This window comes from Puma concolor, chromosome B1 (assembly GCF_028749965.1).
Source record: "Puma concolor isolate L17-30 chromosome B1, mPumCon1.1.hap2, whole genome shotgun sequence".
In the NCBI taxonomy this organism is placed as follows: Eukaryota; Metazoa; Chordata; class Mammalia; order Carnivora; family Felidae; genus Puma; species Puma concolor.
The window spans coordinates 161,905,444-161,928,110 of record NC_141670.1 but is presented as its reverse complement, the minus strand read 5'-3'; the positions used below and the strand labels follow the sequence as shown (position 1 = coordinate 161,928,110).

The 22,667-nt window shown below is 37.9% G+C and overlaps 1 protein-coding gene across 1 annotated transcript; it reads left to right on the top strand.

Moving 5' to 3' along the window:
- The first annotated feature begins 769 nt into the window (after positions 1–769).
- On the top strand, positions 770–19,395 carry ARL9 (ARF like GTPase 9). Its single transcript, XM_025922280.2, has 4 exons — positions 770–1,497; positions 4,829–4,991; positions 7,587–7,762; positions 19,104–19,395. The coding sequence occupies exons 1-4, from the start codon at positions 1,222–1,224 to the stop codon at positions 19,281–19,283; spliced, it is 795 nt and encodes a 264-aa protein (XP_025778065.1). The 5' UTR covers positions 770–1,221; the 3' UTR covers positions 19,284–19,395.
- Positions 19,396–22,667: the final 3,272 nt, after the last annotated feature.

Below are 22,667 nucleotides of genomic sequence, written 5' to 3'. Positions count from 1 at the left end.
ATTTGAACAGTAGATCTGATGAAGGAAAGTCAGTTTATTGCATTGATTATTTTGTTGGATTGTGAAATATGTTTTTGAATGCAGTTTAACGAAATAAGTGTTGCCTGGGTGGCTCAGTTAAGCATCTGAATTGATTTCTGCTTAGGTCAGGCTTAGATCATGATCTCCATATTGAGAGCTAGCGTAGCATCAGGCTTTGCAAGCTGAGCCTGGGCTGAGCATAGGATTCTTTCTCCCTTTCTACCCCTTACCCCCTTGTGCTCTCACTTTCTCTCAAACATTAAAGCAAAATAATAAAAACCATCCATATGCTTTTAAACCAGTTTAAAAAACATTACACCACCTTTGAAAAGCCCAGGTGGTACCTAATTTGCTATATATAACTGTGGGCGACTATTTTTGTTTAGTTGTAGTTTTAATACCCAGCATTACTGGTATCCGTGATCCTGGCTGACTACTAATTTAATCTTCAGAATTCTTTTTTAGGCGACATGTGTCAGGAATTTAAAACAAGGGAACCGTTCACTTTCTCTTTCCTTAAGCATCCTGGATAGCAGCCTCTGGACACTCCTAGTGTAGTTAACAGGGGGCCGGGAAGATAAAAACTTGACTTTTCAGGCTTATGGTTACTGGCTTGGAGAGGCACGGAATCTGCTGGGACGCTGGTTCCCTTAAGCGATCTCCCGACGGGAGACACTTAGGCCTTAGGCCGGGCTACTCTGGAGTGGTGAGGTAGAGGTGAGACGCTGGAATCTGGGCCAGCTTGGAAGGCTTTTCTGAGACACTGTGTCCCAGCATAAGGGAATCCTGCCATAGTGCGACTTGCCGAGGAAGTGTCGCGGATGGGATGGTAGGGTGGAGGCTTTTCCTATGCAGATGATCGGCCCCACGGGTCTCCCAACTCCCGTGGCTGGTCCTCCCCACTCCTCTGGGTTTAAAGCTTCCCCTAGCTTCCCGGCCATCTCCTCCCCTCCCCCAGCCACTGGTTCGGCGAATCTGCTGCGCGGCGGACCCCGCTAGTGGGCGCGAGATGCCCGGCGGCAGCCTACGCGCCGGGAGACTGGCCCTGGCCGCACAGTGACCGCGGGTGTTGTCTACGCTGCGTGGACCTACGTCCTCCCTACCCTGCGTCCGCCTCGGGGGCCACACCTGCCGGGATCCAGAACCCAGGCTCCAGCGCGCGGGCGCGCGGAAGGAGGGAAAGAAATTAGGACGGTGGAGATGGAGAGGGGGAAGGGGAAGAAGAAGGGGAAGGAGCCAGAGAAAGAAAAAATTCGGGAAAAAGGAAAGGAGGAGAAAGAGAAAAAGGAGGTGGAGAAGGAGAAAATTAAGGGAAAAGAAAAGAAGGGGAAAGAGACAGGGAAGGAGGAGAAAAATAAGTGTAGAGAGGAGGAAAAGAAAGAGCGGGAGACCGAGAAAGAGAAGGAACAACTTGAGGGAAAAGACAAAGAGAAGAAGGATAACAACGCCTTGACGAAGCCCCCGCTGGAGCCTCTGGTAAGGGGCCGGTGCCTCGGACCCGCTCCCCAAGGCCATTATTGGCGGTCAGGCCGGAGCGCCGCTGGCTCTGTTAGTCCGAGGCCCCGACCGGGGGGAGGGAATCCGGTCTCCTTGGGCATTTTAATCTGTGGATGGGAGGGGGTGTGCCAAGCTTCGCCGCACCCATCGCTACCCCTTTTCCCCCGTCACCTGCCTCACCCTGACGGCTAACTAACCCTGCCGCGCGCCCCACCCCTCTTCGGGTCTAGCGTTGAGGAAGAAGAGGTCCTGGTTGGTCTTCACGGGGCCGGAACAGCCCTTCTTGGGCCCCATCTCCGTCCAGCGCTCAGCACTGGCGCACCCGCCGCCTACAGCACAGAAACCAGACCCGAACCCTCGCCGCGCGCGGGCTCTCCAACCTAGTCCTTCCCGTTGAACACGTTCTTTGTCAGAAAGTGTAGGGTCCCTGAATTCGTGCAGGGTGTGTTTTAGGGCTAGACCTTCTCCGTGGTTACAATAAAAATTGTTTTCAAACTACTAGCGCCCAGAAGGGATGGTCACAAAGTTTTAACTGAGAGGTCTCAGAAACCAGGCGCTGCAATCACAAAAGAACAAATACCTATGATTCTACTTATATGAGGTACCTAGAGTGGTCAAAATCATATAGAGTAGAACTGATGATTGCCTGGGGCTGAGGGCTGGGAGAGTGGGGAGCTAGTCATGACTACCGAGTTTGAGTTTTGCAAGATGAACAGCATTATGAATGTAGTTAATACCACTGAATTGTATGCTTAATAATGGTTAAGATGGTAAATTTTATGTGAATTTTGCCACAGTTAAAAAATTGAGGGGGGGGGGGGCGGGTAGGATAAAAAGGAAAAGCAAGCATTAAGCCCAGCTCAATGGACTTCTGTTCCTGGAGTTCCTGAGCTCACAGGCGCTTTTCTGGTTCTAAACAATTTGAATTATTAACTGAGATTTGATCTCTGGTAAAACACAGACTATTATAGATCCAAATATAAACGGAATGACTTTTGATAGGGAACAGAGGTGTTCAAAATCACAAATTGTGTCCGAACTCTTGGTTTACATTAATCCCAGCTTTCCTTAAGAGATTAGATAAACATGAGGAAGCATGTATTTTAGCATGCATTTTGCTAAAATAAGGTAAAATGTAAAGCGTCAGTGACTGCTGAATTTCTAGAAAGGATGGGCGTAGGGACAGTGATGTGGTTGGAAAGAGTTGGGAACTGTTTTAATTTACACTTCCATAGGATCTCAGATACCATTAATTTAGTACCACTGAGAAAGAAAAAAAAAATGCTGCCAATCAAAACATGACATACCATGAATTGTAAAATCCTCATTTCAGAGATGTTAAAATGTGGGAGGGAAAAATGCATCTTGGAATTGATGAAATATGTTGGGGTAGCCTTGAGCATGGGGCCATTTGTGGAGGCAATAAGGGAGACACAATCCACACCCTACAGCCATTTATTCCTTACCATGACACTCCCAGAATGACACTATAACATTTAGATGCAGATGTGAGGCAACATGAATGAAGGTAGGAAATAACTATGGAAATACTATTTGCTATAAAAGCCATCAAGAATTAACTCCAAAAACATGTACTTCGTCTTCTTTTTAAAATTTTTAAAAATGTTTATTCATTTTTGAGAGAGACAGAGACAGAGCGTGAGTGGGGGAGGGGAAGAGAAAGAGGGAGTCACAGAATCCTAAACAGACTCCCGGCTCTGAGTGCAGAACCCTTGCCAGCTTGAACCCACAAACCGTGAGATCATGACCTGAGCAGAAGTTGGTCGCTCAACTGACTGAGCCACCCAGGCGCCCCAACATGTATTTGTCTAATTCTGGTATTCAGGAGACAGTTTTGATAAATCATGCTCTGTACAAGACCCTATTAGATCAGATCTTAAAACATCTTACTTTCACATAGATCTTATTTTTTAAAAAAAGAAAAATAGGAACAGTGAAAAAAATTCACTTTTTTTCCAGAAACCCAGTCTAAATCTAATGTCAACATTTAGTATTTGAGTACAAATGTAAATGATTATTATTTCCACACCAGTGCCATTGAAGACAATTACTGGTGTTTTTGTGCATGAGAAACTTCTTCAGCAGGCTGTTTGGGAAATAGAATTGAATTCTTATAAGCAATCTTGCAGTATTGTTGGTCATTTACTACTGATCACATTAAATTTTGCACCCTAATAGCCACTTTTATGAGCACTCTTAACTTTGTCTTCATACCAGTCTGCAATGCTTGTCTCTCAGTCACTTGTCATAAAAATTTTTAAGGCTGGTATGTTGGTGGAATGCTTCTTTCTAAAGTTTGTGTCAAGTTCAACAGGTTTTAATGTCAGGTTTTAAAATAAATGTTTGTGATTGGAACCGTTTTTTTTTTAATATTTAAAAAAAATTTTTTTTAACGTTTATTTATTTTTGAGACAGAGAGAGACAAAGCATGAACGGGGGAGGGTCAGGGAGAGGGAGACACAGAATCTGAAACAGGCTCCAGGCTCTGAGCTGTCAGCACAGAGCCCGACGCAGGGCTCGAACTCATGGACTGCGAGATCATGACCTGAGCCGAAGTCGGACGCTTAACCGACTGAGCCACCCAGGCACCCCTGGAACTGGTTTAACAATTTCTATAACCTTAGCCTTTTCATTTAATCATAATACTTATCTTAAAGAGTATAAGAAGGGAACTTTGCTCTAAAGTCGTCTAATCTAGTGATCCAATTGGGAAAACAAAACAGATCCGTAGTAAGAAAACTTAGATGCTTACTTGCTGAATGGCACAGTCAGTACATGAACCATTGAGATCCCTAGATCTCAAACAGACTGAATTCTGGTGCAATCCCCAGTGGACATGAACTCAAGAAGCAAAATGAAGTGTGAAAATTGATCCTGTGATCTACGGCACTTCCTATAAATCCTGATCTACATAAAGTCTATATTTGATAGATTGACCAGGAGTTGGGGGATGGAAGGGTGTGGTGTGATTAATACCACATAACTAATAGCAGATTATAAAAAACAAACTGATTGGCACAGTTTGTTCTAGACATATTAATTTTTTTAAGTAAACTCTACACCCAGCGTGGGGCTTGAACTCACGACCCCAAGACTGAGAGTCCTGTCCTCTACCAACTGAGCTCAGCAGGGTTCCCCTAGATATATTAAATTTTTTGTGAAGCTTTGCTCTGGTTTACAGTTCCACAATTATCATCGGGTCCTACCACAGGCAGGCACACTGCCAGGAGCCAGGAAAACGAGGCCCTGGTCACATGGGTTTATTGTTTTGTCTTTTTTTTTTTCACAGGAAAAAAATAAGCAGATCCTTGTGTTGGGCCTGGACGGAGCAGGAAAGACCAGTGTTCTCCACTCTCTAGCTTTAAACAAAGTCCAGCACAGTGTGGCACCCACCCAAGGTTTCAATGCAGTATGCATCAACACTGAAGATAGCCAAATGGAATTCCTAGAGAGTAAGCCCTCTTTCTTATTAGTAAACAGGAGAGGTTCATTTTGTTATACCATAAGCCAGACATACTATTAGCAACATTGCATCTGTATGAAAAGTAACACTGGGTCAGATTTTCCTATACTTTTAGAATGCATATATAGTTTAATATGCAGTGGAGGGACAGGGGGAATCACTTTCTTTTCTTTTTATTTTCTCCATTTTACAGTGCTGGTATAAGAGGAAGCTGAAAGGAAAGTTATAGCACCCCCTCCTGTAACAGCCTCTCTCCTCCCTTACTACCTCTAATAAACATGCAGTCTAGGCAAATAAAGTGTACTTCCTTCTCTGCAAATGCAACTATAAACAAGCCTTAAACCTCTTTTTGTAACCAGATGGCAGCCCAGAAGTCTCTACTCTAAAGTAATTCTGGAGTCACCGCTTCTCTAAATATTGCTGTTCCCCAAAGTTGCATAGATTCTCTTCTCTTTACACTCTCTCCTTGGATGATTTCATCCATCCTATTGGCCTTAAATATCATCCCTCTGCTAATGAATCCCAGATTTATCCATCCAGCCCAAACATATCCAGATGTCACCTGACCTTTCCACCTAGATATCTAATTGGCCTCTCAAACCTAAAATGGTCAAAACTAAGTGCTTGATTTATCTCCATATCTGTTCCTTTCCCTATAATCTACTGGTCAGTAAATGGCCCCTCACCTATCATGTTGCTCAAGCCGGAAAACTAGGGGTCACCCTTGATTTCTCCTTATGCAGCCTCACCTCTAGTCCACAAATAAAACACTATGAATTTTTCTACCTCTAAAACAAATCCTGAATTCATCAGTTATATCCTTTCGTACTGCACCTATTTGAGTTGGAACCTATACTGTCTCTTACTTAGATTACTGCCATCACCTTTTCTTTTTGCTTTCAGCCAGTTACAAAAAGAAAATGTGGGCCAAGAAATTGGTAAATGTGTAGGCAGATCTTTCAGCTAACAACATTATTAGGAATAGAGTTTTCAATTTATTAAGAAGCTATAGGAGAAATAATAACTTTAACCAAATATATAGCTAAGAAAATAGTCTCAAAGTATGAAACGTGAAAAGAAAGGAAGGAAGGGAGGAAAAGAGAGGAAGATTCCAACCAGGGGGAGAAAAGGACATACGCTACCATTGGAGTGAGGGACTTCAACATATTGTCGATTATTAATAGGATCAAAACTAGAAAAAATCAGAAAAGATACACAAAATTTGAACATAATCAACAAGTTTCATCCAATGGACAATATAAGATTGTCCAATTAGACAATTTTAGCTACATCCCAAATCTAAAATACATGTTCTTCTGAAATACTCATGGAACATTTACCGAAATTGACCACTTCATGGACCATACAGCAAGTCTTAACAAATTTTTCAGAGAAGGGGCATCATACAAACCATGTTCTTTGACTACATTGCAATTAAATTAGAAGTTAATAACAAAAAAGATAAAAATCCCCTATATAGATGAGATGTCATGACGTCACATACACAAAAAAAGAACAACCCAAATGTTCATTCATGCTTAAATTAAGTATGTTAAAACCACGTGAATAACTTAGAAGATTACAGAACATTCTTTTAAAAAATTAATAACACGAAATACTTTACAGAATTAGCCTAGCTCTATAAAAGGAAAACAAAAGAAAGGCAAATCAAGACCCTTTCCCAGTAGTATTTTAAATGTTTTTGTTAAATTCCTAAAACAGGGGTCTTCAAACTACTAACTTCTGTTGTAGTGTGGAAGCAGCCACAGACAATATGTGAACAAATCCACATGTCTGTGTTCTGATAAAGCTTTATTTGTAGGCACTGAAATCCAAATGTGATATAATGTTCATATTATGAAATGTTATTCTTTCTTTTTTTTTCCTGAAATTTAAAAGTGTAAAATCCATTCTTTCTTCATGGGCTATACAAAAATAGGCGTTGGGCCAGATTTAAACTGTGGGCCATAGTTTGCCAACCTCTCTTCTAGGAGAAAAACAAAAACTAAGTTCGCTCTATATATATTATTATCATTACTAGTAAGTTTCTTCTGGAAAGAATCAGCAGAATGAAATAATCCAAAGGCATTTTTTTTCTGAGGCAAGTATTCCTTAATGTTCACAGGATCATATTAACTCTTAGTGCAATGTTAAGAGAGAAATTAGTTCTGGGATTTTAACAAAGGAAAAAGATTGTGCAAATGAGGCTGGCCAGTGAATTCAGTCCATCTAAAACTTATTTTAGAGGAAGGTGTGTTTTAACCCACCACCCTGAGTTATTTTAGTAGCCTACTCCCATTTTCTGAGTTTAACAGATAGGATGGCTGTGGCCCCTGGGGTCGCTATGTTTACGGATCGGAAGGCATCCTCTGTAGTATCTACTGTCTTTATGCTGATCCTTTATGTTCCAGAATGATTGAACCACTTGTGGAGGGTAAATATTCCCACCAAGATATCTAAAGTATCTAAAAGTATCTAAAAGTATCTAAAGTATCTAAAAGATATCTAAAAGTATCTTTTCTGGCACCTCAGTGGACACTTCTGCAATGTTTTTGGTGTCTTCTTTCTCCACTATTCTGTATAGTTGGCGGCAGTGAACCTTTCCGTTCCTATTGGGAAATGTACCTGTCCAGAGGATTGCTGCTGATCTTTGTGGTAGATTCAGCAGATCACAACAGATTACCTGAAGCCAAGAAACACCTTCATCAATTAATTGGAACAAACCCAATCCTTCCTCTGGTTGTGTTTGCAAACAAACAGGTAAAAATCTGTGCAAATATAAGTGGTATTCAATAGCTTTATTGTCAATGAAAGAAATAGAAATGTCTACTTTTAATAGCTAGATATTTAACAATATGCTGTATATTCAGTTTAGTTTATACTTATTAGATCTTCTGGATTATAAACTCCTTGAGAATAAAGACCATTATTCATCTTTGTGTCCCTCAGAATACTTAGTATACTGTACATAGTAGAAATTCAAAAAATATGTGTTGAATTTAATTTCAATAAACATTTACTGATGGTTGAATTGGTTTCAACAAAATATTTGAGGGACTACCATATATAAAGAAATAGTTTGTTTTAGATGAATTAACCTGACCTGAATTTATTTCTCACATATACATTATAGATATTAAACTACCATGGAGAAATTGGAACCCTTGTATAGTGTCATTGGGAATGTAAAATGGTGCAGCCACTATAGAAAACAGTATGGCAGTTCCTTAAAAAATTAAAAATATAACACCCATATGACCCACCAATTCCACTTCTGAGTACATACTCAAAAGAATTGAAAGCGGGAACTCAAACAAATACTTGTACATCCATATTCACAGAATTATTCACAATGCCAAAAGGTAGAAGCAAACCATCCATTCCATGGATGAATGGATAAACAAAATGTGATATATACACACAATGGGATATCATTCAGCATTAAAACAGGAAGTTCTGGTACATTTTATTACATGGATGACCCTTGAGGACAATGTGGTAAATGAAAGAAGCCAGTCACAAAACAACAAACACTGTGTGATCCCACTTTTACGAGGTACCTAGAGTAGTTAAATTCATAGACACAGATAGTAGATTAGAGGTTACTAGGGAATGGGAGGAGAGGAGATGGTGGAGTTATTGTTTAATGGACACAGGTTTATATTGATGATGGTTGCCTTGAGTTGGGGGAGGGAGAAATGGGGAGTTATTGTGCTGTGAGTAGAGAGTTTCAGTTTTGCAAAGTGAAAAGACTTCTGGAGGTGGATTGTTGAACAAAATGTGACTGTACTGAAGTGTACACTTAAAAATGGTTAAAATGGTAAATTTTGTTATGTGTATTTTACCATAATAAAATCAGTTTTAAAAAATTGAACATCTATAGCATTATAATACTAAAGCCCCTCTCTCAATTGCTAAGGTTGCCAATCATTAGAGAACTTGATCCTCCCACTGCTTCTAAGGGCGAATGTTTATGAAAGTAAACTAAGTAATTACAAATGATGACCTAAAGTAGGATCCTATGTTACAGTCCAGTGTAGAAGCTACTTCAGAATTTTTTTTTTTGAGAGAGAGAGAGAGGGGGAGAGAGAGAGAGAGAGAGAGAGAGAGAGAGAGAGAGAGAGAGAGAGAGAGAATGCATGTAGCAGGGGCAGAGAGAGAGGAAGAGAGAGAAAATGGGCATTTGGGTTATTTCCAATTTTTTATTGGTATTTAAAGTGCTACAGTGAATCTCAATGTATGTGTTTCCTTATAGATACGTATCAACATTTCTCTAGTGCATATACTTTTTTTTTTTTTAATTTTTTTTTTCAACGTTTATTTATTTTTGGGATAGAGAGAGACAGAGCATGAACGGGGGAGGGGCAGAGAGAGAGGGAGACACAGAATCGGAAACAGGCTCCAGGCTCTGAGCCATCAGCCCAGAGCCTGACGCGGGGCTCGAACTCACGAACCGCGAGATCGTGACCTGGCTGAAGTCGGACGCTTAACCGACTGCGCCACCCAGGCGCCCCATAGTGCATATACTTTAAAGAGGAATTGCTGATTTTTCAGATTTGTACATACTCGGTTTTCCTAGATCTTACTTAGCAAGTTGTTTTTCCCAAAGATACTGCACCAATTTATTCTTCCACCAACGGAATATGACAGTTTTTGCAGCTACATATCCCTCTCAGTACTTGGTATTGTCAAACTTTTTCATTTTTACCAATCTGATGGGGCTGAAATTTTATCCCGTTATTCTAATTTGCATTTCCTTAGTTACTAGTGAGCTTGAACATCTTTTCAGATGTGCATTGGTTATTAGTTTCAAATTCGTTTCATTCTTTGAAGCTAATTTCTACGTCTGTGAATTGTCTTTTAATATCTTTTCACAAATTCCTATTAGGGTGTTCATCTTTTCCTATTTGAGTTGTAGAAATCTTTCATATCTTTTGAGAAAATAATCCTTTGTTACTTCTGTGCATTACAAATATCTTCTCCAGCAACCTGCTGGCTATTATTTTACTTTGCTTATGGTTCTCTTTTTTATACATAGCTTTCCATTTATTTTTTAAACCACCACATTAAAAATTGTTATTTTAATTCTAGTATAGTTAATAGTGTTATATTACTTTCAGGTGTATAATGTAGTGATTCAGTAGTTCTATATGTTACTCAGTGCTCATCAAGATAAGTATACTCTTTAATCCCCTTCACCTATTTCACCCATCCCCCCACCCATCCACCTCCCCTCTAGTAACTGTTCTCTATAGTTAAGAGTCTGGTTTTTGGTATGTCTCTTTTTCTTTCCTTTGTTTCTTCCATATCTTAAATTCCACATATGAGTGAAACATATGGTATTTTTCTTTCTCTGACTGGCTTATTTTACTTAGCATTATGCTCTCTAGATCCATCCATGTTTCTGCAAATGGCAAGATTTCATTCTTTTTATGGCTAAATAGTAATAACAATGATAATAATAATAATAATAAATACACACACACACACACACACACACACACATACACACACCCAATGGAACATTCTTTATGCCACATCTTCTTTAGCCTGTCATCTATTGATGGACACTTGAGTTGCTTTCATAGTTTTACAATTGTAAATAATACTGCAGTAAACACAGGGGTAATTGGTATTTTTATATTTTGGTGGGAAATTACCCAGTAGTGTGATTACTGGATTATAGGGTAGTTCTTTTTTTTTTTTTTTTTTTTGTAAGTAAACTCTATACCCAGTGTGGGGACCAAACTCTCGACCTTGAGATCAAGAGTCGCATGCTCTACTGACTGAGCCAGCTAGACGTGCCGGGGTAGTTCTATTTTTATTCTTTTGAGGAACCTCCATACTATTTTCTACAGTGGCTGCACCAGTTTGCATCCCCACCAACAGTGCATGAGGGTTCCTTTTTCTCCACATCTTCGCTAACACTTGTTATTTCTTGTGGTTTTGATTTTAGCCATTCTGACAGGTGTGAGGTAATATTGTGGTTTTGATTTGCATTTGCCTGATGGTGAGTAGTGTTGAGCATCTTTTCATGTGTCTTTTGGCCATATGTATGTCTTCTTTGGAGAAATGTCTGTTCACGTGTTCTGCCCATTTTTTAATTGTATTATTTGTTTTTCTTGGTGTTGAGTTGCATAAGTTTTTTTTATATATTTTGGATACTAACCCTTTATCAGATATGTTACTTCTCCCATTCAGTAGGTTGTCTTTTATTTTTGTTGCTTGTTTAGTTTTTTTTAGTTTTCGTTTGTTTTTAGCTTTCAGGGAATTTTTGTTTTTTGTTCGGTTTTTGGTTTTTGGTTTGTTTGTTTGTTTGTTTGTTTGTTTGTTTGTTTTGCTGTGCAGAAGCTTTTTATTTTCATGTAGTCCCAACAGTTTATTTTTGCTTTTGTTTCCCTTGCCTCAGCAGAAATATCTAGAAAGATGTTGCTACAGCCAATGTCAGAGATATTATTGCCTGTGCTCTCTTCTAGGATTTTTATGGTTTCAGGTCTCACATTTAGGTCCTTAATCCATTTTGAGTTTGTTTTTGTGTGTTGTTTAAGAAAATGGTCCAGTTTCATTCTTTTGCATGTTGCTGTCCAGTTTTCCCAACACCATTTGTTGAAGACACTTTTTCCCATTGCATATCCTTGCCTTTTTTGTCTTAGATGGATTAACCATATAATTGTGAGTTTATTTCTGGGTTTTCTAACTCTGTTCTATTGATCTCTGTTTTTGTGCCAGTACCATACTGTTTTGATTACTACAGTTTTGTAGTATAACTTGATGTCTGGAATTGTGCTGCCTCTACTTTGGTTTTTCTTTTTCAAGATGGCTTTGGCTATATGGGGTCTTTTGTGGTTACATACACATTTTAGGATTGTCTTGTCTAGCTCTGTGAAAAATGCTGGTGGTATATGATAGGGATTGCATTAAATGTGTAGATTGCTTTGAGTAGTATAGATATTTTAACAATATGTGTTCTTCTAATACATGAGCATGGGATGTCCTTCCATTTCATTGTGTTGTCTTCAGTTTCTTTCATCAATGTTTTATAGTCTTCTTTTTTTTAAAAAAATTTTTAAATGTTTTTATTTATTTTTGAGACAGAGAGAGACAGAGCATGAACAGGGGAAGGGCAGAGAGAGAGGGATACACAGAATCCGAAGCAGGCTCCAGGTTCTGAGCTGTCAGCACAGAGCCTGACGCGGGGCTCAAACTCACGGACTGTGAGATCATGACCTGAGCTGAAGTTGGACGCTTAACTGACTGAGCTACCCAGGTGCCCCAATGTTTTATAGTTTTCAGAGTACTGGTCTTTTACCTCCTTGGTTAGGTTTATTCCCAGGTATTTTATTATTTTTGGTGCAATTGTAAATGGAATTGTTTCCTTAATTTCTCTTTCTGCTGCTTCATTATTAGTGTCTAAGAAATGCAACAGATTTCTGTACATTGACTTTGTATCCTGTGACTTTACTGAACTCATTTATCAGTTCTAGCAGTTTTTTGGTGGAGTCTTTTGGGTTTTCTATGTATAGTATCATGTCATCTGCAAACAGTGAAAGCTTTACTTCTTCCTTACCAATTTGGATGCCTTTTATTTCTTTTTCCTGGATGATTGCTGTGGCTAGGACTTCCAGTACTATAGAATGAACATCCCTGTCTTATTCCTTTTTTCCCCCAAGATTTATTTATTTATTTGTTTGTTTTGGGGGGGGGGCACAAGTGAGCACGGAGCAGAGAGAGAGAGAGGGAGAAAGAGAGAGAGAGAAGCAGGGTTCACCTGAAGCGGGGCTTGTGCTCACCCAAACTGGGGCTCAAGTTCACCCGAATCGGGGCTCAAGCTTACCTGATGGGGGGCTCGTGCTCACCCGAAGTGGCACTCAAAATTCGCAAATTCTGAGATCATGACCTGAGCCCAAGTCAGATGTTTAACTGACTGAGCCATCTAGGTGCCCCATCCTTGTCTTATTCCTGACCTTAAGGGAGAAGCTCTCAGTTTTTTCCCATTGAGTATGATGTTAGCTGTGGGCTTTTCATATGATTATATGGCCTTTATTATGTTGAGGTATGTTCTCTCTAAAACTACTTTGTGGAGGGAGCAGGGGTTATCATGAATGGATGTTGCACTTTGTCCACTGCTTTTTCTGCATCTACTGAAATGATTACATGGTTTTTATCCTTTCTCTTATTGCTGTGATGTATCACATTGATTGATTTGCAAATATTGAACCACTCTTGCATCCCAGGAATAAATCCTACTTGATTATGGTGAATAATTTTTTTAATATATTATTGGATTCAGTTTGCTAATATTTTGTTGCAGATTTTTGCATCTATGTTCATCAGAGATATTGGCTTGTAGTTCTCCTTTTTTGTGGTGTCTTGCTCTGGTTTTGGTGTTGGGTAATGCTGGCCTTATAGAATGAATTTGGAAGTTTTTCTTCCTCTTCTATTTTCTGAAATAGTTCAAGAAAAACAGATATTAACTCTTCTTTAAATGTTTGGTAGAATTCACCTGCAAAGACTTCTAGTCCTGGACTTTTTTTTGTTGGGAGTTTTTTGATTATTGATTTGATTTTAATTGCTGGAGATTGGTCTGTTCAAACTTTATTTTTCTTTCGGATTCAGTTTTGGGAGGTTATATGTTTCTAGGAATTTATCCATTTCTTGTAGGTTGTCCAATTTGTTGGCATACAATTTTTAATTATATTCTTTTATAATCATTTGTATTTCTGTGGTATTGGTTGATATTTTTCCTTTTTTGTTTCTGATTTTCCTCCTTTGAGTGCTCTCTCTCTCTATTTATTTTTTATTTTTTGATGAACCCAGCTAGAGGTTTATCAATTTTGTCGATCTTTTCAAAAAATCAGCTCCTAGTTTCATTGATCTGTTCTGTTGGGTTTTTTTTTTTTTTTTTTTTTAGTTTCTATATCATTTATTTCTGCTCTAATCTTTATTACTTCCTTCCTTCTGCTGGTTTGAGGTTTTGTTTCATCTTCTTTTTGTAGCTCTTTTAGGTATATTGTTAAGTTGTTTATCTGGGAATTTTCTTGCTTCTTGAGGTAGACTTGTATTACTATAAACTTCCCTCTTAAAACCACTTTTGTTGTATCCCAAAGATTTTGGACCATTGCGGTTTTGTTTTCATTTTTCTCCATGTAATTTTTATTCCTTGGTTGACCTGTTCATTGTTTATTAGCATGTTATTTATCCTCCATGTATTTGTGCTCTTTCCAGTTTTTTTCTTATGGTTCATTTCTAGTTTCATAGTGTTGTGGTCAGAAAAGATGCATGGTTTAAGTTCAGTCTTTTTGTATTTGTTGAGATTTGTTTTGTGGGTTGATATGTAATCTGTTCTGGAGAATGTTCCATGTGCACTTGAAAAGGATGTGTATTCTGCTGTTTTAGGATGGAATTTTCTGAATATATCTGTTAAATCCATCTAGTCTAGTGTGTCATTCAAAGCCAGTGTTTCCTTGTTGCTTTTCTATTTGGATCATCTGTCCATTGATGTAAGTGGGGTGTTAAAGTCCCCTTATTATTATATTACTACTGATTATTTCCTTTATGTTTGTTATTAACTGTTTTATGTATTTGGGTATTTCATGTTGGGTGCATAAATATTTACAATTGTTATATCTTCTTGTTGGATTGTCCCCTTTATTATTATGTCATGTCCTTCTTTGTCTCTTGTTACAGTCTTTGGACACCTGTGTGGTTCAATCAGTTAAGCATCCAACTTTTGATTTTGGCTCAGGTTATGATCTCACGGTTTTTGAGTTCAAGCCACGGTTTGGGCTCCACACTGACAACGCGGAGCATGCTTGGGATTCTCTCTCTCCCCTCTCTCTCTGCCCCTCCCCACCCTCTCTCTTTCAAACTAAATAAATAAACTTAAAAAAATTCTTTATGAAGTCTACAGTAAGTAGATGTAAGTATTGCTACCTCAGCTTTCTTTTGACATCCATATGCATGATAAATATTTCTCCATCCCTTCACTTTTCAGTATGCATGTGTCTTTAGGTCTAAAATGAGTCTCTTTTTAAAATTTTTAAAGTAAGCTCTACATCCAATGTGGGGCTTGAACTCATGACCCCAAAATCAAGAGTCATGTGCTCTACTGACAGAGCCAGCCAGGCACCCCTGAAATGAATCTCTTGTAGCCAGTATATATATGGGTCTTGTTTTTTAATCTATTCCATCACTCTGTGTCTTTTGATCAGAGCATTTAGTTCATGCTAATTATTGATAGGTTTGTATTTATTGCCATTTTGTTACTTGTTTTGGGGTTGTTTTTGTAGCTCTTCTCTGATCCTTTCCTCTGTTGTTCTCTTCTCTCACGGTTTGCTGGCTTTCTTTAGTGATATATTTACATTTCTTTTTCTTTAATTTTTGCATATCTATTATTGATTTTTGATTTGTGGTTACCATTATGTTATATATAATACCTACATATAGCATTCTGTATAATAAGTTGATGGTCACTTCAGTTTGAAACCATTCTTTACTCTTCTCCCCACATTTTAGGTATATGGTACCATACTTTACATCCTTTTATTTTTTTTATTCCTTGACTGATTTTTACATATATACTTATTTGTATTGCTTTTGTGCTTCCTACTTTTCTTACTGTTACTTACGGTCTTTTCACTTAAATAGAGTCCCCTTTAACATTTCTTGTAAGACTGGTTCAGTGGTCATGAACTGTTTTAGCTTTTTTTATCGGAGAAACTCTTTATCTCTCCTATTCTAAATGGTAGCCTTGCTGGGTAGAATATTCTTGGCTGCAGATTTTTTTCCTTTTAGCCCTTTGAATATATCATGCCGCTCCCTTCTGGCCTGCAAAGTTTCTGCAGAAAAATCTGATAGCGTTATGGGATTTCCTTGTATGTAACTGTCTTCTTTTCTTCTGCTGCTTTTATTTTTTCTTAATGTTTATTTGTTTATGAGAGAGAGAGGAGAGAGAGAGAGCATGTAAGCAGGGGAGGGGCAGAGAGAGAGGGAAACAGAGAATCCCAAGCAGGCTCCACACTGTCAGCGCAAAGTCCATTGCAGGGTTCAAACACATGAACCATGAGATCATGACCCGAGCTGAAATCAACAGTCAGACATTCAACCAACTGAGCCACCTAGGCACCTCTTTCTTGCTGCTTTTAAAATTCTCTCTTTACCACTACTTTTTGCCATATTTATTACTATGTTTCTTGATGTGGACCTCCTTGGGTTGATTTCATTGAGGGATCTCTGTGCCTCTTGGATCTGAATATCTGTTTTCTTGCCTAGATTAAGGAGGTTTTCAGCTATTATTTCTTTGAATAAGTTTTCTGTCCCCTCTTCTCTCTGTTCTTTTGGGATCCCCATAATGTGAATATTATTACCCTTGATGGAGCCACTGAGCTCCCTACATCTGTTTTCATTTTGCATATATTTTTCTCACCTGTATAGTTTTCCATTTCAAATAGTCTATTTTATCAATGCTTTCCTTTGTGGTTTGTATCTCTTATCTTCGTCAAATTGAATAAACAGAGCCATTTTTAAACAGTCAAATTTATAACTTTTACTGGGGCTTAGTAATGAAAGATTTGGATATTTGAGTTAAGTTTTGGATATTAAGGCATCTTTGGTTTAGCTTAAGGCATCTTTGTTGATATTCGTTTGCCAAAGTAGTCTATGCTTTTAGATGACTCATTGGTTCAAGTTATTATATAAGGATTTTTAAAAAGTCATCTTACTATTTTTACTTTTTGAGTGATGGCCTCTATTCTATTAATGCACAGTTATGCAAGTATGGAATAAACCTGGGGTTTATCCCTGATGTGCTTTTTGTTTTTAACATATGGTGACTTTTATTTTATTTATTATTTTTTAAGTTTATTTATTATTTTTTTAAGTAAACTCTATGTCCAACGTGGGGGCTCAAACTTATGACCCCAAGATCAAGAGTTGCATGCTCTACTGACTGAGCCCTATCCCTGATGTGCTTTTATCATTACAAAGAGCTCCCCTTTTTATCCAACACTCTCCTCATATATATTCTTCCTCTCCAATTCTGTCAGTGAATTTATTAACTTAAGACATTGTCCACATGTTACTGGATCCATTAACACTGTTTAAAAAGTCACTGCGGGGTCTAAAACTAAATGAATTCTGGTTTCAGGCAGGCACTATATTGGGGTGACCAACATTTAGAAATGTAATAAATTCCAGCCAGATACCACCAGAAACATTTTTCTAGATATGTCTCCTGAGGCAAGGCAAACAAAAGCCAAAATAAACTATTGGGACTACACCAGAATAAAAAAGAACCCATCAACACAGCAAAGGAATCCATCAACAAAATGAAAAGGTAAATACTGATTGGGAAAAGGTATTTGCAAATGATATATTTGATGAGGACTTTATATGCAAAATATATAAAGAACTTACACAATTCAACACACACAAAAAACAAATAATGCAATGAAAACATAGGCAAAAGACATGAACAGACATTTCTCTGAAGAAGACATACAAATAGCCAACAGACCCATGAAAATATGCTCAACATCACTCATAATCAAGGGAATACAAATCAAAATCACATTGAGATATCATCTCACATCTGGCAGAATGACTAGAACCAAAACTGTAAGAAATAATAAGTGTTGGTCAGGGTGTGGAGAAAAAAGGACCCTTGTGCACTGTTGGCAGGAAAATAAATTGGTGCGAGCACTGTGGAAACAGTATGGCAGGTCCAGGTTATCAAAAAATTAAAAACAGAAATACCATATGATCCAGTGATTCCACTATGAGTGTTTACCCAAAGAGAACTTAAACACTTAAATGGGTGATGGGTATTAAGGAGGACACTTGTTATGATGAGCACTGGGTGTTATATATATAAGTGATAAATCACTAAATTGTACTCCTGAAACCAATATTACACTATATGTTAACTAACTAGAATGTAAATAAAAGTTTGAAAAATAAATAATAAGAAATAAAACTAAAACACCAATTTGAAAAGGTATATGCACTCCTATGTTTATTGCAGCATTATTTACAATAATCAAGATATGGAAGCAACCTAAGTGTCCATCTGTAGGTAAACAAGTAAAGAAGATGTAGTATATACATACATATTTTGGAATATTACCATAAAAAAAGAATGAGATCTTGCCATTTGTGACAATAGGGATGACCTAGAGGGCATTATGCTAAGTGAAATGAGTCAGACAGAGAAAGAAGAATACCATATGATTTCACTTATATGCAGAATATAGCAACAAAAGAACAAATACAAAAAGCAGAAATAGACCCATAAATACAAGGAGATGGGCAAAAAGGAATGAAGGGGAATAGGAGGTACAGGTTTTCAGTTACAGAATAAATAAGTCACAGTGATGAAAGATACAGCACAGGGAATGTAATTAATGGTATTGTAATAGCATTGTATGGTGACAGATGGTAGCTACACTTGTGGTGAGCATTGAATAACACGTTGAGTTGTCAAATTACTATGTTGTACACCTAAAACTAGTGTAACATTGTGTGTCAACTATACCTCAATAAAAAAAATAAAATAATTCATCCTATTGAATTTAATTTTGGGCAAATAAAAAAGAAATGGAAAAAAAACAAAAAAAAAGCAGATTGACTGCAGTGCTTAGAAAACTGATTAAGATGTTATAAAGGCTTAACTTCATTCCAAAAATTTTTTTTGATGATAGCTCATAAATACTGGTATAATCCTGCTACCTGTTTTTTCTTTTCTTTTCTTTTCTTTTCTTTTCTTTTCTTTTCTTTTCTTTTCTTTTCTTTTCTTTTCTTTTCTTTTCCTTTCTTTCTTTTTTAAGTAATCGCTATATCCAGTGTGGGGCTTGAACTCATGACCCCAAGATCAAGAGTTGCATGCTCTACCAACTAAGCCAGGCAGGCACCCCATTGCTGGTATAATGCTGATTAAAATCTTTATATTCGGACAACCACTGAAGTCATAATAATGGGGTCACAATATCCTCCACATTAAAATGGAGGTGGGATCATTGAGAGCAATGAGAGTAATACATTTTTCTATCCAAAAGGATTGCAAAATAACTAGTTTTTTCCTTTCCTTTTTCTATTCGGGATGAAGGATCTTGAAACAGCCTATCGTATTACAGATATCCACGAAGCTTTGGCATTGTCTGAGGTGGGAAATGACAGGAAGATGTTCTTGTTTGGAACACAAGTGACTGAAAATGGCTCAGAAATACCCTCCGTCATGCAAGATGCCAAAGACTTGATTGCACACCTGGCTGCAGATATGCAGTGACCGAGCCTGGGCCCACTGTGCAGCTCTCAATCTAAATGTCACCAAGGAGTGTTAAGTGACAGGTTTGAAGCCACAGGTTTCCACTGTCGAATAAAAAATAAGCCACTTTCTATTTTCTCAGTGTGTGACATATATACAAAGATAATGTTAATTGATTAAGAGTGTCTCTGTGTTTAGATTTTGAACTTTAAAAATATTGGTAAAATAATATATTTGGGGGATTTGGATTTTTCCTCAACAAAATTAAAGTGAACATTAGTGAGCATTCAAACCATTTGTGGTTTTTCAATGACATGAGATTTATATGAAAATATTTTAATAAACTTCCTCTTTTCAAGGAAAAATCTAGGTGTCTTTTTTTAAGTAGATTAATTTAACACTGTAAGGAAAGAAATGTCAGGATAGGGCAGTAAGAAAAGTAAGCACTATCAAATTACATGGAAATATAAATTAACAACATTCAGAAAGATTTAGGAAATGCTTCTCTTTTAGGAGCCTGATATACTAGATGATGAACACTGTGAAGATTTTATTTCTATTTTATTATTTTTTAAGTTTATTTATTCATTTTGAGAGAGAGAATCCCAAGCAGGTTCTGCATGCTGTCAGTGCAGAACCTGACATCGGACTCCATCTCACAAACTGTGAGATCATGACCTGAGCTGAAACCAAGAGTTGGACACCCAGGTGCCCCAGAATTTGATTTTTAAATACTTGACGTTTTGCTTTTATATATAGGTAAGCTTTCTTCACCAGAAATATTTTGCAATAACTCTGTTTACCTACAAACATGATAAAAACCCAACTTTTGACTATAGTGTCTTGTCTTGATTTAACAAACAAAAAGATTTCAGTTTCCAGTCAGCATGTAAGAAGCTCAGAAGCCACCATTCCATTCTAACAATGAGTGAAAAGCTAAACACACTGACAAATCAAAAACTCTTCTAGGATCCATTAGAGAGATGAGGATACAGGGCAAATTGCTGCCCTTGAGATTGGAGAAACTGGTATGAAAATACAGAGAATAATAATTTATTGGAGCAGAGACTCATGAGTGGAAACTACCTGTGAGAACCAGTGCCAGGGTAGGAAAACCAGAACTATAACTGACAAATTGCTGGAGGCTCAGATGGACTGAGAGTTAAAAATTCAGGGTATCCAGTCATAGTGGGGTCCCTACAATTTTGTGACATTTATCTCCAGGAGCTTGATGAGATTCCCACAGCAAATATCAGAGAAAAATCTCCCAGTGCTTCCAGCGGAGGGAAAAAGGAACCACTTTAAAACGTACCAAAACACTCTATTTTTATGAATAAGGCCTGCCCTCAAGGGAAACTAGTTAACCAGACCCTAACCTCTGGAGTATTATCAAACCCTAACCTCAGGAAGAGAAATACTCAACTCCAGCCCATTCTAGCCATCTTGTCCCACATAAACAAAGAAAAAAACAAAGACACACATGTGAAATTCACAGTCCAGAGGTACAGGCTCACTAAAAGACTGAGACCAATCATAGGACTATAGAACACTTCTCCTTCCCCCGCCCCCAACTCACCACCACATCATTAAAGGTCTGTTTATAGCAGTTTCTTTTACTTAATTCATTATGCCTGCATATCAAGGAAAAATTACAAGACATACTATAAGGCAAAAAATATAGAAGAGACATCAACCATATTCAGCATCAGAACCACACTCAGATATGGCAGAGATGTTGAGATTATCAGAACAGGAATTTAAAACAATTATGATTAATGTGATTAATGTGCTAAGAGTACTAATAGCATACAAAATCAGATTGGCTACATAAGCAGAGATGAAAATTTTAAGAACCAACGAGAAATCCTAGAGATTAAAACAAAAACAACTACTGTAACTGAAATGAAGAATGTCTTTGAAGAGCTTATAAGTAGACTAGACACAGCTGAGCAAAGAATCTCTTGAATTTGAGGATATTTCAGTAGAAACCTCCAAAAATGAAAAGAAAAAAAAAGACAAAGAAAAAAAACAGAATATCCAGGTACTGTAGGAAAACTATAGAAGATGTAAAATGCATGTAATGGGAGTACCAGAAGGAGAAAAAAAAAAAAGGAGAAACATTTGAAACAATAATGACCGTGAGGATTTCCTGAATTAATGTTAGACAACAAACCACAGATCCCAGAAGCTCAAAGAACATAAATGCAAAAACACACACACAAAAAAAAAACAGCAAGAAAACAAAACCTACACATAGGCATATCATTTTTAAACTGCAGAGAATTAAAGATTAGAAAAAAATTCTGAAAAAAGCCAGAGGGGTAAAAAAAAACCACCTTACCTATAGCTGAACAAAGATAAAAATTACATCCAACTTCTCCTCAGAAATCATGCAAGTAAGAAGAGAGTGAAGTGACTATTTAAAGTGTTGAGAGGAAAAACACACCAACCTAGAATTCTGTACTCTGTGAAATTATCCTTCTAAAGTAAAGGAGAAAGACTTTCTCAGATGAATAAAAATCAAGGGAATTTGTTGCCAGTAGACCTGCCTTGCAAGAAATGTTAAAAGAAATTCTTTAGGGACGCCTGGGTGGCTCAGTAAGTTGAGTGTCCAACTCTTGATTTCAGCTGAGGTCATGATCTCACAGTCAACTCTCTACAAAGATATCACAAGTAATATGTATGCACTTAACAACAGTGTATCAAAATCCATGAGGCAAAACTTACAGAATTTCGGGGGCGCCTGGGTGGCACAGTAGGTTGAGCGTCTGACTTCAGCCAGGTCACGATCTCGCGGTCCGTGAGTTCGAGCCCCGCGTCGGGCTCTGGGCTGATGGCTCAGAGCCTGGAGCCTGTTTCCGATTCTGTGTCTCCCTCTCTCTCTGCCCCTCGCCCGTTCATGCTCTGTCTCTCTCTGTCCCAAAAATAAATAAATGTTGAAAAAAAAATTAAAAAAAAAAAACTTACAGAATTTCAAGGAAAACAATAGATGAATCTACTATTATAGTTGGAAACTTCAAAACCCTCTATCAGAAATAGACAGATCCAGCAGACAGAAAACCAATGAGGACACAGTTGATATAATGGATATCTTTTTGAAAAAAAATTTTTTTTAATCTTTATTTATTTTTGAGAGAGAGACAGAGTGTGAGCAGGGAAGGAACAGAGAGAGAAGGACACACGGAATCCAAAGCAGGCTCCAGCCCTGAGCTGTCAGCACAGAGCCAGACGCCGGGCTCGAACTCACAAACTGTGAGATCATGAACTGAGCCGAAGTCAGTCCCTCAACGAACTGAGCCACCCAGGTGCCCCAATATAATGGATATCTTTAGACTACTTCATCCAACAAAAGCAGCATACACATTCTTCTCAAGCTCACATGGAATATTCACCAAGGTAAACCAC

What these genes read in the sequence shown, in the direction of transcription:
- ARL9 (XM_025922280.2), top strand. Translation starts at nt 1,222, where the DNA reads ATGGAGAGGGGGAAGGGGAAGAAGAAGGGGAAGGAGCCAGAGAAAGAA. An exon ending in AGCCCCCGCTGGAGCCTCTG is followed by an intron (nt 1,498 to 4,828) that starts GTAAGGGGCCGG and finishes TTTTTTTCACAG; the next exon opens with GAAAAAAATAAGCAGATCCT. An exon ending in CCAAATGGAATTCCTAGAGA is followed by an intron (nt 4,992 to 7,586) that starts GTAAGCCCTCTT and finishes TATTCTGTATAG; the next exon opens with TTGGCGGCAGTGAACCTTTC.